The sequence below is a fragment of the Bacillus rossius genome (genome assembly GCF_032445375.1).
Source record: "Bacillus rossius redtenbacheri isolate Brsri chromosome 9 unlocalized genomic scaffold, Brsri_v3 Brsri_v3_scf9_1, whole genome shotgun sequence".
NCBI lineage: Eukaryota > Metazoa > Arthropoda > Insecta > Phasmatodea > Bacillidae > Bacillus > Bacillus rossius.
The window spans coordinates 2,309,622-2,325,132 of record NW_026962012.1 but is presented as its reverse complement, the minus strand read 5'-3'; the positions used below and the strand labels follow the sequence as shown (position 1 = coordinate 2,325,132).

Here is a 15,511-nt window from a genome sequence, read left to right as displayed (position 1 = left end):
ATTATTTGTGAGAGTACCTGTTTGTTTCTTTTCAAAAAGCTCAGAGCCCAATCACGACCTGGAAGGTTGTCTCTAAATTTTGGAATATTCTTCCCCTCTCGATCCAGACTAAACTTTACAAAGCAACAGGTATCAAAAGTATTTAGTGGATACCCCAATCCGAACATTTTACAATTGCTTCGAAAATATATTTTATCATACCTGAAGGTAAGGCTGTCTGGACACCTTTTGTTCAAATCTATAGATTTGGCTTTGCACAGTACCATTGAAGGGCAGACTTTTAAAAACAATGAGCCTTAGCAGCTGCCCATACTGACATGCCTTCCTTTACTGCCAAAACTGCACGTGTCACTCAGTCATGGTCAATCGGTGCATGTTTAATTGAAGTGGGTTCACTCCTGTATGTCCGACCCATTGTTATAGGTTAAGTTTGGTAAATATGTAGTTGGGCGGTATTTGCGAAAAAAAATGTTAAAAATCCGAAAATACTTTTATTCTATGCTCTTTACCTTCCTCTTTTCATTAAAAGCGGCGGAGGTAAGAAATTCCAAATACTTTAGGAGATATCGAATTTTTAAATTTCATCATATGTAGTTGAGCGGTATTTGCTAAAAAAATGTTAAAAATCCGAAAATACCTTTATTAAATGCTCTTCAACTTCCTCTTTTCATTAAAAGCGGCGGAGATAAGAAATTCCAAATACTTTAGGAGATATAGAATTTTTAAATTTCATCACAATTATACCAGTGCATTCATGTAGCTTTAACCATTGTTTCTTGTTTACGAGTATCTATTTTTTTATTGGATAATGATGTCACGTGATTGTTCGTGATAGACCAGAATTCAAATGAACCAATACATGATTATTTACTTCATTTATTGTTTAAAACGGTGTTTAATTACCGCCTCCAACTTAGGAGGGAGGCCGAGGATGAGTCTGGTGCCAAGGAAGTACGCACGGGTGATGGGTCGGAGGTTTGAAGAGGGAGGAGTGGGCCCAAGTAGTGCAGGCGTATGTGAGATGGGGAATGACGTGGGTGTGGTACACTGTGACTCGGTTGTGAAGGGTGGTGCCGGAGGTGGGTCGAAGGACTGGGGCAAGTTTTTCCATGACAGCCCTGGTCCTGGTTCGGATGTTGTTGAGGTGGGGGAGGAAGGTGAAGGAGGCATCCAATGTGACCCCCAGGTAGCGGATAGTGGGTGACCATGGGATGGCGTGTTGGATTCGTGGAGGGTGGTCGTGGCGTGGGTGGTATCGTGAGAAGAGGATGGAATCGGTTTTGGTGTGGTTGATTTTGATGCCGTGTGCACAGAACTGGCTGTTGAGGGAGGTGAGTCCTCGACTGAGGCGGTCCCCGAGCATCTGCTCAGAGACAGAGGAGGCAAGGAGACATGTGTCATCTGCATACTGGACCAGGTAGGTGCCAGGGGGAGGGGTTAGGTCGGCTATGTGGAGAGTGAAGAGGATGGGGCTCAGGATGGCGCCCTGGGGGACGCCGGCCTGTATGGGTCGGGGGTCTGAGAGGACGTTTTCTACTCGTACCTGGAAGGAGCGATTCTCCAGGAAGGAGCAGAGGAGGCGAGTCAGGTGGGGGGGGGGGGACCGCAGTGGCAGAGAGGCGGTGGATCAGTTATTCGTGTGGGACGGAGTCGAAGGCTCGTGCGAAGTCGATGAGCACCATGCCCGTGTGTTGCCTTCTGGAGAAGCCTTGCATCACCAGCAGTTCCACCCGGGCGATGGCATGGGATGTGGAGTGATGGGGACGAAAGCCAAACTGGTGTTTTGGGAGGAGGTTGTGGGTAATGATGATGGAGAGGAGATGCTGCAGAATGGTCCTCTCTGCGATTTTGGAGAGGATTGGGAGGAGGGAGATGGGTCTGTAGGATGAGGGGAGAGTTGGTAGTTTGTTTGGTTTGGGTATGGGTCAGACAATAGCGGTCTTCCAGGATGAGGGAAATGGCAGTGGAGAAACATTGTGTTGATCAGTTTGGTGAGGAAGACTATGGATTCCGCGGTAGGTGGCGTATAAGTGGGGTGGGGATGGAGTTGGAGTCTGGGGCTGCCGAAAGATGGAAGTGGGAGATAGTCTTCAATAGTTCCTTGGGAGTGACCAGGGGGAAGGGTGGGGCATCTGGGAGGAGTGGGAGGGTGGTGTGGTGGGAGAGGCTGGAGCCCTCGTCATCTGAAGAGTCTGAGGATAGGGAAGTGCTTGTGGTTGGTGTGAAGGTGGTTTGAAGGTAGGCCGCCACTGCTTCAGATTTCTCCTTTGCAGTTTCTGCTATCCCTGTGGGTGTGGTGATTGGTGGGATGGTGGTGGGGGTGGCTTTCAGGCGTCTCAGGTAGGACCATAGGGATCTAGTGGTTGCAGAGAGGGAGGTGAGGTGCTGCGTCTCCTGCCGAGCTCTCCACCCCGCCGCCAGCCGGCGACACCATCCCCGCAGCAGGAGGTAGATTCTCCTGCTGTACGGGGACCGGCCTTCCTGCCAGCGAGCACGGAAGCGGTTTCGGAGGGAGAATGCGTCTCTGATAGCTTGTGGAAAGGGGGTGATCAGGGAGCGAGGGGTGGCAAGGGGAATGTGGGAGTGGGCTGCAGCAGATATTGCATGGGTGAGTTCAAGGGTGTTGGCATCAATATCGGCAGGGGAGTTGAATGAGATTGAGAGGTCGAGTGAGTCCGAGAGGGAGTTCTGGAAGGCAAACCAGTCTGCTTTCGGAAGTCGAAGCGGGGAAGGTGGGGGTTAGAGTGTGGGAGGTAGTGCAGTGAGCTGATGACTGGAATGTGGTCTGAGGTGCCAGAGGTGATGGTAAGAAGATCAGTGAGGAGGGGAAGGGCCGAGGACAGAGCAAAGTCTATGATGCTCGGGTGCCTGTTATGTTGGGCTGGGTAGAATGTGGGGGTAGGGGGGCATGGAGGGAGAGGTGGGAGGTCCGGAGAAGCTGTCGGAGAGAGCTGCCCCTCCTGTTGGTGGCCGTGCAGCCCCAGGAGGGGTGCGTGGCATTGAAGTCCCCGCAAGCACAACATGTGCGTCGAGCCTACCGAGGGCAACAACGTCGGCTACAGAGAAGGGGTGTTGTGGTGGGAGATAGAGGGATGCCAGGGTGAGGGCGTAGGGGCCTCCGTGCAGTCGAATGGCGACTGCCTCAGTCCCAGGGGAAGTCTGGATGTGTCGGCGGTGGTGGGAGATGTGGGAGCGGAGCAGCAGCGCCACCCCACCGCCCCTAGCATTACGATCGGTGCGGTGGATGGCATAGCCGGGGATCTGGAGATGGTCTGTGGGGGAGAGCCAGGTTTCTGATAGGAATACGGCATCAGGGGAGTGGGTGTGGAGGAGATGAAGGAGGTCAGGGAGCTTGGGGAGGAGGGAGAAGGAGTTCCAAATGAGGATCCGTAGTGGGGGAGGGGGGGAGGAGGATTAATTCGAAGGACACTAATGCCTGCAGTAGGATTTCAAATTTTTCCGTCTTGGTGGAAGCTTGGGAGAGGGCTGTCATGGTGCGGCGGATGATGGGTAGGTAGTTCTTGATCCAGGAGATTATTTCGTGAAAGGTGTCAGTGAGAGAGGTGGTTTCATTGGTGACTGGGAGGTTGTTTGTGGATGGGGGGGCATTTCTTGGTGGAGGGATAGGTTGATTGACAATGGTGGGGGGTTTGGACCAAGCATTTCCCTTGAGAGGAGGGAATGTTCGGGCAGAGTTGGTATTTGGTGGAAGGGGTGGAGCAGGGGTGGTGGTAGGAGCATCAGTCGTGGGATGAGCAGGGTGGCGTTTGGTGTAGGCAATTAGGTTGGGGCACTCAGGGGATGTGGCGTTGTGGTCACCTCCACAGAGGCAGCATTTCTTCTGTTCGGGACTGGCGGGGCAGTCCCGGGACCAGTGTGCTCCGGCGCACTTGAAGCACCGGAGGCCACGTTCACATTTGGAGGAGGGATGGCCGGGCACCCGGTGAACCAACCTTGCAGGCAGAGGGTGCAGGATGTACTGCATGCCCAAAGCACACGTCGTGTTACAGGGAATGTTCCATAACGTGTATAAAAACGTCCCGCGGACGTCTTTCAACGGGTTATCTCACCCTCGCAAATACATTGTGATTGGCGTGAACATAATACCCGGCGTCCGGAATATTCTCTATTTTTTTTTTTAAATGCGTTATAACATTTTACGGCATACAGGGAATTTTACTCGTAGAAAATGGTTGGTTTGTGTACGGACGAAACAAGTATTTAATAGCCTTATCATAACATTTTTGATGTGTGAACATCATATCTCTCTGTATACGGCAATTGGTACGAGTAATTTTGTGAAAATGGGATGAAGTTGGATAAACGGGAATGTAGGTCAAAGTTGGCGGACCCACGTATAGCAACATAAACATGTATCTAGTTAGTTTTGTATAAATTAGGGTACATACAAAACATATTGGCGTGCCAAATGAAACTTTATGTTAGTGAAACTACACTGGAATATATTTGGTAAAGTAAAATAGCCATAGTAAAAAGTATTTCCACTTTTAAAATAAGCTAGGAAAATATCATTACACAGTTGATAATACATAATATTCTCCCAACATTCAATTTGTCTCAGTATGTTAGTGATAGAACACACGCATGATGACATGAAGTGACGGGGATCAAATCTCGCGCAGGGAATTTTTTTTCCAATTTTTTAATATAATTATAATTTAATAATATGTTATAACAACAATGTTGAATAAGTTTAGTAAGGTTAAGGTTTGTTTTTGTAGGAAGTATTTACAGACCAATTTCAGTTGTTAAAGCAAAAACAAACTATATATATATATATCATTCTATTGAACTGCAACTTTTAGTTTGAAAAAAACAAAAAACCCTGAAAGATAGCGTCACTTTTATAATGCTGTAGAGAACCAACGAAATTTTATTTATCTGACGCCATGTTCTTACTAACACAATTTTATTGGCTAATAAATTATAGATATTTGTTAAGTTGCTTTTATATTTTCTTATGACTTTACAAAATGTATCCTACTAATATTATAAACGCGAAAGTTTGTAAGTATGGATGGATGTTTGTTACTCTTTCACGTAAAAACTACTGAATGGATTTGAATGAAATTTGGCCTACAGCTAGCTTATAACCTGGATTAACACATATACCCCATATTAATATGAAATTCCATCCCTAAGGGAGTGAAAAAGTGATAATTTCATTTTATAACAGAAAAAATCATAGGTCATAGACATACAAATAGTGAGTGAGTGTCATTTTTTCTATGTCTGACACACGATCATACACATAGTAAGGTCTGGCAAATTAATATTTTTCTCCTTGGTGAGACCAGTCCGCTTAGTGGAGCTCGCAGCGGCTAGCAAAATAAAGGCGCTAATAACAGTTTTGTTCTTAACTTCATCAAAAGATAGAGTTGCCTTGAATTTAAAAACGCACTATCGTTTGATGCGTTTGTCATGTCTTTAATTTTCGTTTGTTTGTGCCGTATGCGTTCCTATATACCATTCATCCGATTGCGATGATTTGTTGGTGATTTGTTATGCTCATGCCCATGAAGGTTACTGAGACGGTATAACTTTTTTTTCAATAGTTGGAGCATGAATCGTGTCAAAAAATGTGTTTATTTCATTTTAAATAGCGGCACTTCGTCTGTTTTTGTTGTATAAGTGCGCACGCATGACACAATTTATTTAAATATAAAAGAGAGATAGAGATAGAGTGATATATATATATATATATATATATATATATATATAGTGAGATAGAGACGGAGAGATAAGTTGAGATAGAGCGAGGTATAGAGAATGAAATGGGTTAGTTAAAGGGATATACCTATAGATGTATAGAGCAATATAGAGACTTATATATAGAAAATATAGAAATAGTGGGAAGTATATATGCAGACATAAAGAAATAAATAGAGATAGAGAGATGTATATAGATGTAGATATATATATATATATATATATATATATATATATATCTAGAGAGATGGATAGATGATTTGTATATGTGGAACTACTTCAAACATATTACAAAACAAAACTGAATGAGGCATTGCAATGCAGGCCAAGCATTAGCTAGATAATGGCATATTTTCAATATTAGTAATCTTTTATTTTTCAGCTTTTTTTCTATATTGCTTTATAAAGTCTAAATTACATACAGACCAGGTAAATAACTATAAACTGGCAGAACAAGTCTGTCGGGATCTGAAAGTGATATAAATTAATTTTCACACTTGACATTCAAATTAAGAAGACAATTACTAACTACATCTGATTTCAAAAAAGGTCCCCTTCACCCTGTGTTCAGCCCGGGCAACGCCGGGTATTGCAGCTAGTTCTATTATAGTTTCATTACCATAACGTTTACTTTTGCAACTTGAGAACACATGAATTTGCTCGTTACCAAGGTTAGATGTTACACATCTCTGGCAAGAACTGAAAGACTCGCTCACTTTTTTTTTTTTTTTGGCAAAATTCCACGTGTAGGAAAAACAAAACAAATAAAACATTAAAAAAATAATTGTGCACTTAACCAAATAAACATTTTATTTGAAATTTAAAAAAAAAAACATTTGTTGATGCAAACAAGCTTTCCCTCACTTGCACACAACTGGCCAAGCGAGTTGGGTGTGGGCCCTGCAAGGCTGGTGGACAGTAAACACGGCAGTCGCACCGCCCGCAGCGAGGATGGAGCTGGTTCCACAAGGCCAGCAGCTTCCACCTTGCGTCACGTCTCTCCCCGGGACCCGCGTGCCCGAGTGCTGGGGGCGCGGCTCGTGCAGTCGGGGGAACGTCAGTGCTGTGACGTAGTTGAAGTCACTTTACACCTCGCCGTTGCCATGTTGCAACGCCCGAGACGTTGTGGACCACGCCTGGCCGTGGTCAATAAGTATTAACTAGAAATTTTGCAAACATTTTCCACAATGAAGAAACCAAAGAAGTAGATATCTAGTAATAAGGGTCGAGTGAAAGAACTCTTGTTTAATATTTTTTTTTGGCCCACAGATTAAGATGAAACATCTTTAGTGTACGTGAGCGACGTTATGATATACATTAATGTCTTGGGCAATCCATATCCCTGTCCGGAGTTAGTTGAGATTGTAATGGATTATCTGAATTCACAAATTAAACAGTATTGTTTAGCCAGTAGTCCGTCTTCTGTTTCAGACCTTGGGGGATATAGTTGTGAAGATGGAAAATCGTTTACGAGTACAGCGTTTAGGTAACAATTTGTCGTTGTCAAGTGATGAATTATTTTTGGAACAAAATAAGTATAAGAAAATTACTTTATATTAAAACTGTTTTATATGTGGAAAACTTACTCATTTAGCCAAGGCTTGTTATTACAAGTGGTTAGGGAAACAGAAATAGACAACAGTAGTATATCAATGGCGATACGGGCGCAGTGTTATTTTTAAGGGACTGCGGCTTGATGGCTTATTGGCTTGCCAATCGTGAGGATTCGGTTATGTTCGGGTTTATCCGCCACTCGTTACCTATGATCGGGACCTCGACGGATATATTTGATGATGACACGTCCACCATTTGGTTTTTTTCCGAAATTTTGAAAATCTGTAATTATTAAGCTAGAAATTTGAGGAAAAAAACTAAATATCATCGAAAAATTCACCTATTAATGTAATGATTGATTCAATCACTATCTGACCTTGTTTCCATCGTTGCTCGATACAAAAAAGTAAATTAAAATTAAAGTTTAATTAATTAATCAATCGTTCTTAGCATGAAATAAGACAAGATATATGTCCGGCTGAATAAATATGTCACTCGTTATCACTGCGCCTAACACGGTAGCCTTCTTTTTCGAGGCTTGGAATACCTTTCAAAGAGGTCGTGTCCAATGTTAGGCGTATAGACAAAGCATCTTCGGCGATACCTGTTATAATTTTCAAAAAATCTGACATATTTCAAGCAGACAAGAGTCTCTTAACTTCGAGGACTATTGTATGGATATAATCTATTACTGGCAAACACATCATTGGGATATGAACTCATTATCAGTAAGATACGATCGATAGCATGATACGGAAGTATACAATGCCTCCAACTGTCTTCGTTAGAACTGCATTAATTTCTCCAACCGGCTACAAATATCTCTAACTGCTAGAATTGCTCCAACTAAATAAGAATTAAACTTATTTTAATGTGGAGTTTTTCTTGAAATTACCCCAATGGTTAGAATCGCATATTTACTTTCTATTTTGTTAGTGGTTTGGTGACAATTTTTACATGTTTAAGTTAGAAGTTATGAATTTGTTTTCATTAAGTTTAAGCATTTCTCCGAATACAGAAGTTAAGACAATTTATGCACGTAAATTTACATTGAAAATATACATGCGAGTGTTTCACTTTTATCCTACAAATGTTTATTATTCCTAATAAAACACAGAAAAGTGAATGTTGTATTTTATTAAGGCCTACAAACCAAATCCAACGGGAGATGGGATGGATACATTATATACATAAAGAAAGAACCGCGAGTTCTAATATTTGTTTTTAATTCGCTCCCTAACTGTGATAAAAGTAGGTAGGTGTAATTTTATCAAGGTTAAATTTACATACTGACTCCGAATACACTAGCGCATGAACATACATTCTTCGTTGGAAAGTCCGCAAATTTACTATAATTACTTACAATGCACATACATTTCTTACGTGTTACAACATTAGTACTATCGTGAAATTTTCGTCAATGATGCCGCGGTTTGTAATGTATAGTTTACAACAAAATTGCAAAGGGAGCTTTCTTAAAATAATAATGTAGACTGCTTATTTTTTTTTTTAAATTCAGCCTATCAGTAGATTTCAAACCGCGTTTATATCTCAAGTGCAAAAAATCAAGCTTTCCTTGTAATAATTTAATGATTATTTATTGAAGTTTCATGGCATGTGGGATTTACTCGCGTCGAGGTCAAAGGTTTCACCGACTTTTTGGTCTACATAGCAGCCACCATTATCAGGGTAGCAGTTAGTAGTTGGCCACCCTGATGATGGCAACTGCAAGTCGTCCGTAACGCAACTAAGTCCCACAAGCCTTGAAACTCCAGATAATGGCTTCGAAAACATGTGATCTTTATTTATCATAATTTTTGTTGTAAGATTTTCTGTATACCATACACTAATGATTTCTAGAACTATAACGTTATTAGTTGAGATGAAAAATATTATTTCCAAAACAAATAGCGTATTTTTTTATATGGTGTAATTGTTCACAGACAATATAAAGTAACTATTAGCCAATGGACTAAACAGGTTTATTTTGCATAAAAATACTTCTCAAAACACTATCTAAAAATAATACTGATGTAGAATCTGTCTTTGTTTGGGAAAGCTTACGGCGGAGAAATGGTAAAATCACTTGCCAGTGAAGATGGATTTTTCACAGTTGGGAAACGTGGCGAACGTTGCTTTGAGGAATTTGCCTGTTTATCTCGAGGGACTCCCGTTTCCCTCGCAGATGCATTCCGACCAAGCTCCACTCTTACCTCGTTACTGCTCATCCGTTCAACCCTAACTAACCCTTGTTTACTTCAACCTTTTCAGTCACACTTTATCAATACCTAACATACAATTGTAATATTTTGTACTGGAACTAAGCTACTTTTTGGATTTTTTATACTATAAAAATAATAAAGAATAATTACGATGACATGACTATACGAAAAATGTTTTAATACATAAAATTTTATTAATAAAATTCATGAACTTGACCATAAAAGATGCTGTCCACTAGAATGTACGTTATGTACCACACATTCTAAGTTAGTACGACCTGTAATTTATAATTAAAATATAAATAGTTTACTACAGTGAATAAATAGAAATGGCTGAAGTTATTATGACTTTTTATGTTATCAAATTCCAAAGTTTTTAAGTTTCAGGACACTGTATACTGTCTTGTGATTAGGTAGTGTTAATTAAAGGATTTCCCTGTAAATATATTCCGACAGTTCTCTTGAATTTGTTGATGTGTCACAAGTTTTTTTTGCTAGATATTCACTAAACGTTATTCCGAGCTGTGGAGAGATCACGTGAGTGGTCATAGTCCTGAACATTTGCGTGAGCTTTTTACTGCTGGTAGATAATGCTTAGTAAGTATCTGGTCGAATGGTCAAACCGCTCGCCTTCCACCGAGGTGAGTTGGGTTCGATTTCCGGCGGTGATGAACCCGAAAGTTTCTGTAATTGGAATACGTAGCAGACGTGGTCACGAATACTGGGTTTTCTTGGGATTCTCCCGTTTTTTTTGCACCAGTACTTACTTTCCGTCGCTGTTCCATCTCGTCGCGTCTCACACCACATTCTGGAATGACGGTTGGATTTCCAAACGAACAGATATTTTTTTTTAAATTTATTTATTTCGTCCAGTGGATTTGGGAACGCTACGTAAATTTGGACGTAATTGCTCTAAAACAAACATTTATATATTAAAAAAAAAAACAAATACGCAAACCACAAGCGGTGTAAATCATCACTCTAATCGTGACGAGTCAACTGCTCTTACCTTGAGTTGATCGCCGTCAGCCATCTGTGACTCGTGCCCTCCAGCGAGCTTCGAAGAGAAGTAGCTAACTCGTGTCTCAGTCTCTCCGAGTCAACACGGCACAGCGTTCGTTCTCGTCGGACGTCGAGAACGGGCTTGGCAACCCGCCAGACTCCTCGGACAGTCTCTCTACCCCTCTCCCCTCCAGCAATGTCGAAGCAGGTTGTTTGTAAACAACGTTACAAAACACGAAAAGCTCCGCGCGAGGTTGATCCACATCCTCGTCTCGCACTTGCGAGAAGACGCGTTCACACTTTCTTGTCTCTGTGTAGCGCGTCCTCAAGCAGACTACTACACTGCTAAAAATATTCTTCACATTAAATTTAGAACGCTGGCTACAAACTATCCAAAGGATCTTCATAAATTTTATCGTGGATCTTCTTAAATTTGCAGGTACAGTCCTAAGTTCACTTGCGTTATACATGAATCCACAAGAATAATCTTGGTATATTACTAAAACATTCAAAAACTTGTCAAGACTCCTGCGAAAAAAAACAAACTTTTATTTCATCCTAGTGCTTGTTTACCTTAAAAAAAGAGGAAGTCGAAATACGACGTATTTTTTTTTTACGAAGATTCAGTTAGGTGAAATAACGAACTGTTCATTTATGTAAGCTGAATTCTTCGTTGAAACGTCCGTAAATTAGCTGTATTTTCTAAGAGTGTACGTTCAGAAGTTGGAATTTTGTGAATTATCAAAAAGTAAATCCACAATACCCAACCCCTAAAACTGAAATATATGACAACGTGTCATAACCCAAACGGTTAGGAAACCACCGTGATATTGGATATCCCGTCGTTTGTAACCTGAATGCAAAACCTTATGATTAAGTGGACAAATCCGTACTACTGATTGAAACTACCAGTTACGATTCGATGAGCTAATAGCGTCTCAACCATTTTATTCCCACTTCCAATGCACTGATTTTGATATGACTGCGTTCAGTGAAATTTTTAAACAGATTGCACTCGTTCGAGATAAATTATTTTAAAATTTGCTGATTTATTCATTAGTCGGCAAATTATAGGACGAAAACCTAACAACACAACTCATGTCCGCTGTATACATCCATTTTTGACACCATTTTTTGTGCCTTTTATTCTTATTTCATGGTGAGTTCGAGTAAATTTGTGCTGCAACGGCTGCACTGTTAAAAAATTTCACCTTTAATCTACGAAGAACTGTAAAGTGAAAATATTTTTTTCACATAAAAATGAGGGCTGTCTTTTTAAAGAGCTCTTTTGGTTAATCTTTACTTTATGTATTTTTGACTGTTTTCACATGAACTATAACGAAGGCATTTAAGGCCCAATCTCACATGACATATTGATTTTTTATTTTATTTTATCATCATTGATACTATTTAAGGGCTTTTTCTGATATTCTAACACGATATCTCCCTTGAATTTACCGTACCGTCACCAATATTTTCAACATGTATTTACTAAGTGTAATAACAAGTTTAACACTTGCACAACATTTTACACTCATCTCATTATATTACACTTAGTGAACATCTGTTGAAAATATTGTTGACAGAACACAACAAATGCAAGGGAAGTATCGTGTTAAAATTTAAGAAAAAAGCCTGCCGACGCGTGTCGGTGCTGCTCGACTCGCACAGGCCGTTATGTCCCATTGCCGTCTCGCGGGTGGGGGAGGGGGGACATGTCCGAGAGTGCGCGATCCGAACGAGTGTTGTGGTGCAGGGAAGTGCAACGCAGCGAAGGAGCGCCGCCACCGACGCGATGATAGTCGCCCCGCGCGACTAGCGGTTAGTGTTAAAAAAATTTTTTTGTCGAATGTTCATATAAGAACAAACATTTAATAAGGAAATTCTTTATTTATTTTTTAATTTTATAAATTAATAAAAAAATATTCACAATGAGAATAAGTCTCCAAGCATGGACCAGATCGAATACCGTGATATCACTGTTTTGCGCGGGAAAGCGACCCCTATGGCTCGGCGCCATTCGATGTCTCCCCCAGGGCCGGACGCGTTCGCCGCCGTCTTTGTCCATCCGAAGCAGCTGCAAGGGCGTAGTGTTTGTCTATCACTTCCCATCGGCTCCGCGGCTGGCCGCAGACGCCCTGGGTCCTGGGTCCACCCGATCGTCCGCTTGTATCTGCCCCAGAGCTCGTCTTCGCTTGCTACGTAGTTTCCCTTTGTTAGCCTGGCCAAGAGGTGCGGACCATGCCTCGTGCTGTGTGGACCTAGCCGCGAGGTTTCCTGCCTGCAATTATTTCAGAACAAACTGAATAACGATTCACTAGCCCGAGATTTTTTGTGACGGTCCAAAAGTCGCGTCCACGCGGTAGGCAGACTACGGAGGCCCTCCGCCAGTGGTGTTACAGAACACCATCGAGCCAGGAGCTGGACATTCAATCCCTAGTGGCCTGATTTCATTCCGTACCGAGACGTGTAGTCATACACAACTAAATGAATTTTTTTGGAACAGTTTAAAAGAAATCTACCCGACTTATTTAATAATGATCTACAGTGAAGTAGAGAAAAATTTATGGTAAAAACATAAAGAGCAATAGTGTCTTTATGTTATGGAATGCAGGTAGGCTGGTCCGCGTTGAATAGAGACATACTTGTGAAATCTCAAAACCAACCATACCCTCCGAGCCATACGGACACCTTAGAACTATAAAATTGTTAATTGTTAGAGTAACGAGAAACAATATCTGATACTAGGAGAGTCACTTCATGTAACTTTACGCAAAAAAAAAAAAAAATTCCAATATCAGTATGTTCTTAACCATAACATACAATTTTTGAAGGATTTCGCAATCGAGAAAAACTGAGTTGTCCAAGTAGAAAGTGAAGTGTTGGGTGTGAGGAAGCACCGCTGTTGTAGAGTGATTACTGCCACGAGTCTAAAAATTAGAAATACATGATTATAAGATTTAAGAGCCGGGAGATGCTTATTTTTTGTTTTTATACGACTGGTTGAATAAAGATTTTGAAAACGCCTATTTGCAAACAGTTGTTTGGATAGCTTTCCAGTTTTAGCTGCGCATGTTAAACACGGTAAAACAAAAGAAAACCATAAGTGATATAAAAAAATTAACTATTCTGTGGCTTTAAAACCAAATAAATAAAATGTTTATACAATAACTTCATGCTTGTAAGCACACACATATTTTAACTAAACACAATCTTTCTAAATAAATTGACCATCGACAGTGCAAGCTCTTACTTAGCTTTTACTAGCCTATAATTATTGTACAACTTGACTGTAAGTTTGTTTGCAGGAAATCAACTAAAAAATTGCCAGACTAGTTATACAAATTATATTTCACTGTTATGAAATTTCATGCTGAACGAACAACATAAGAACACATAAATTTGTTCGTTACCGAGGTTAGATGTTACTGCACGTGTTAAGGACACACGAAACTACAGTAAACTCGTGGAATAACATCATGTCAGTGTTAAGAAGACTACTAGTAACCGCTCTACCACTCTTGTTCTGGGGTAGAGCGCCTGCCTTGTGACTTGTAGGACCCGGGATCGCGCCCCGGCTCCTCCAAGGCGCATTGCCCAAACAAAATGGTGGCATTTTCTCTGGTAGGAATACAATTCCTTGAAACAAGTCAGGGTACCAAAGAAACGGTGGGTGGAACAGAAAAAAACCTTCCAGGTGGCTTCCAAATGGGGAAGCCCGTTTCTTTTCTTGGGAGTTTTGCAAAAATATTTTTTTTTTTTTTTTTTTTTTAGTTTTTAGTAACTGTAGCATTATAATTCCAACATGTTATAAATAAAGCTCAAACAACCATTTAAAACATTAAGAAAAATTTTGCTTTTGTACATAAAATATTTGAATTAAGTGTGTATAAGTCAGTGAGTTTTTGTATACCTACCGATGTTGTGATAAACCATTTATCGGTATATATTTTCTTGAAGTATTATTGACAAATTTTAGTCACAAACTATTGACCAATACCTCTGTTATGTAGTATTTTAGGCGTTTTTGACAATATGATTTTTTTATTTCTAAAAATATTATTTCTGAAAAACCACGTAGTTTTCAATCAGGAAGATCGTCTAACACGCACAGTATTATGTGTATGTATATATATTTTTAATTATCTTACAAATATACGCTTTGCAGTCAAATGTGCAAATGCATAGGTATTCAATTTCATGGTATTAGATGTTCCGCAAAGTAGTAGTTTATCAACTACTATATATATTTAAGAAATTATATTCCAACTGTAATCGAAATTGATCAAGAAAAGATGCTGAAAAAAAAAAAATGGAAATATGTTTGTGAAACTATTCAGCAAAATATTTTAGCTGTCCAGATGTGGTTTTCAAGTTAACAAACGATAGCATTTATTGTATAACATTTAGTAAAAAAACTAATTCAATTAATTATAATTATCACATAGTAAGCAATGACATTAAACGTGGTGTCCACTTTTAATACCTTCGAGTTATAGTGGATGCCAAGTTTTTATTTTTCACCAACATGTAGATAATGCTATTAGTTTTGCACTTGAATATGTCAGGTCTTATTAAATTTAATACTTTATCTGCATAAATACCTGATTGTATACTTCGTTCTTCAAATTGATTAGATATGAAGTAGAATATTGTGTCGTAATTTGGAATGAAATAACTAATTATGATTGTAATAGAATTGAAAGTATTTCTTAAATAAATATTTTAAAAATTTAGCATGTTCTATTTAGTAAACGTTCAATCAGTGAAACGCATTTTATTATATACGCTTTATTACCATTTTTGATGCCAGACATAATATCTCGGTTTGGATTAAGAATTTCAACTTGCAATTATAGAATTAGTGACACTTTTAAAACCATTTGTAACTATAAAATTTGTAAAAAATTATAACTCTTTTTGAATTATCTAGAAACATTCATTGATAAAAAAACTAAAGCAAAAATTTATTTAAAACTTTTATAATCTAAATATTTATTTTG

General features: G+C 39.9%; 1 protein-coding gene across 1 annotated transcript in view; it reads right to left on the bottom strand.

The window, feature by feature from the left end:
* LOC134542586 (homogentisate 1,2-dioxygenase) overlaps positions 1–10,817 on the bottom strand; it is a 61,937-nt gene extending 51,120 nt beyond the window's left edge. Inside the window, exon 1 of the mRNA XM_063386962.1 lies at positions 10,516–10,817. Coding sequence (XP_063243032.1) covers positions 10,516–10,539 — 24 coding nt within the window. The 5' untranslated portion in view covers positions 10,540–10,817. The remainder of the gene's footprint in view (positions 1–10,515) is intronic.
* Between the last annotated feature and the right edge of the window lie 4,694 nt (positions 10,818–15,511).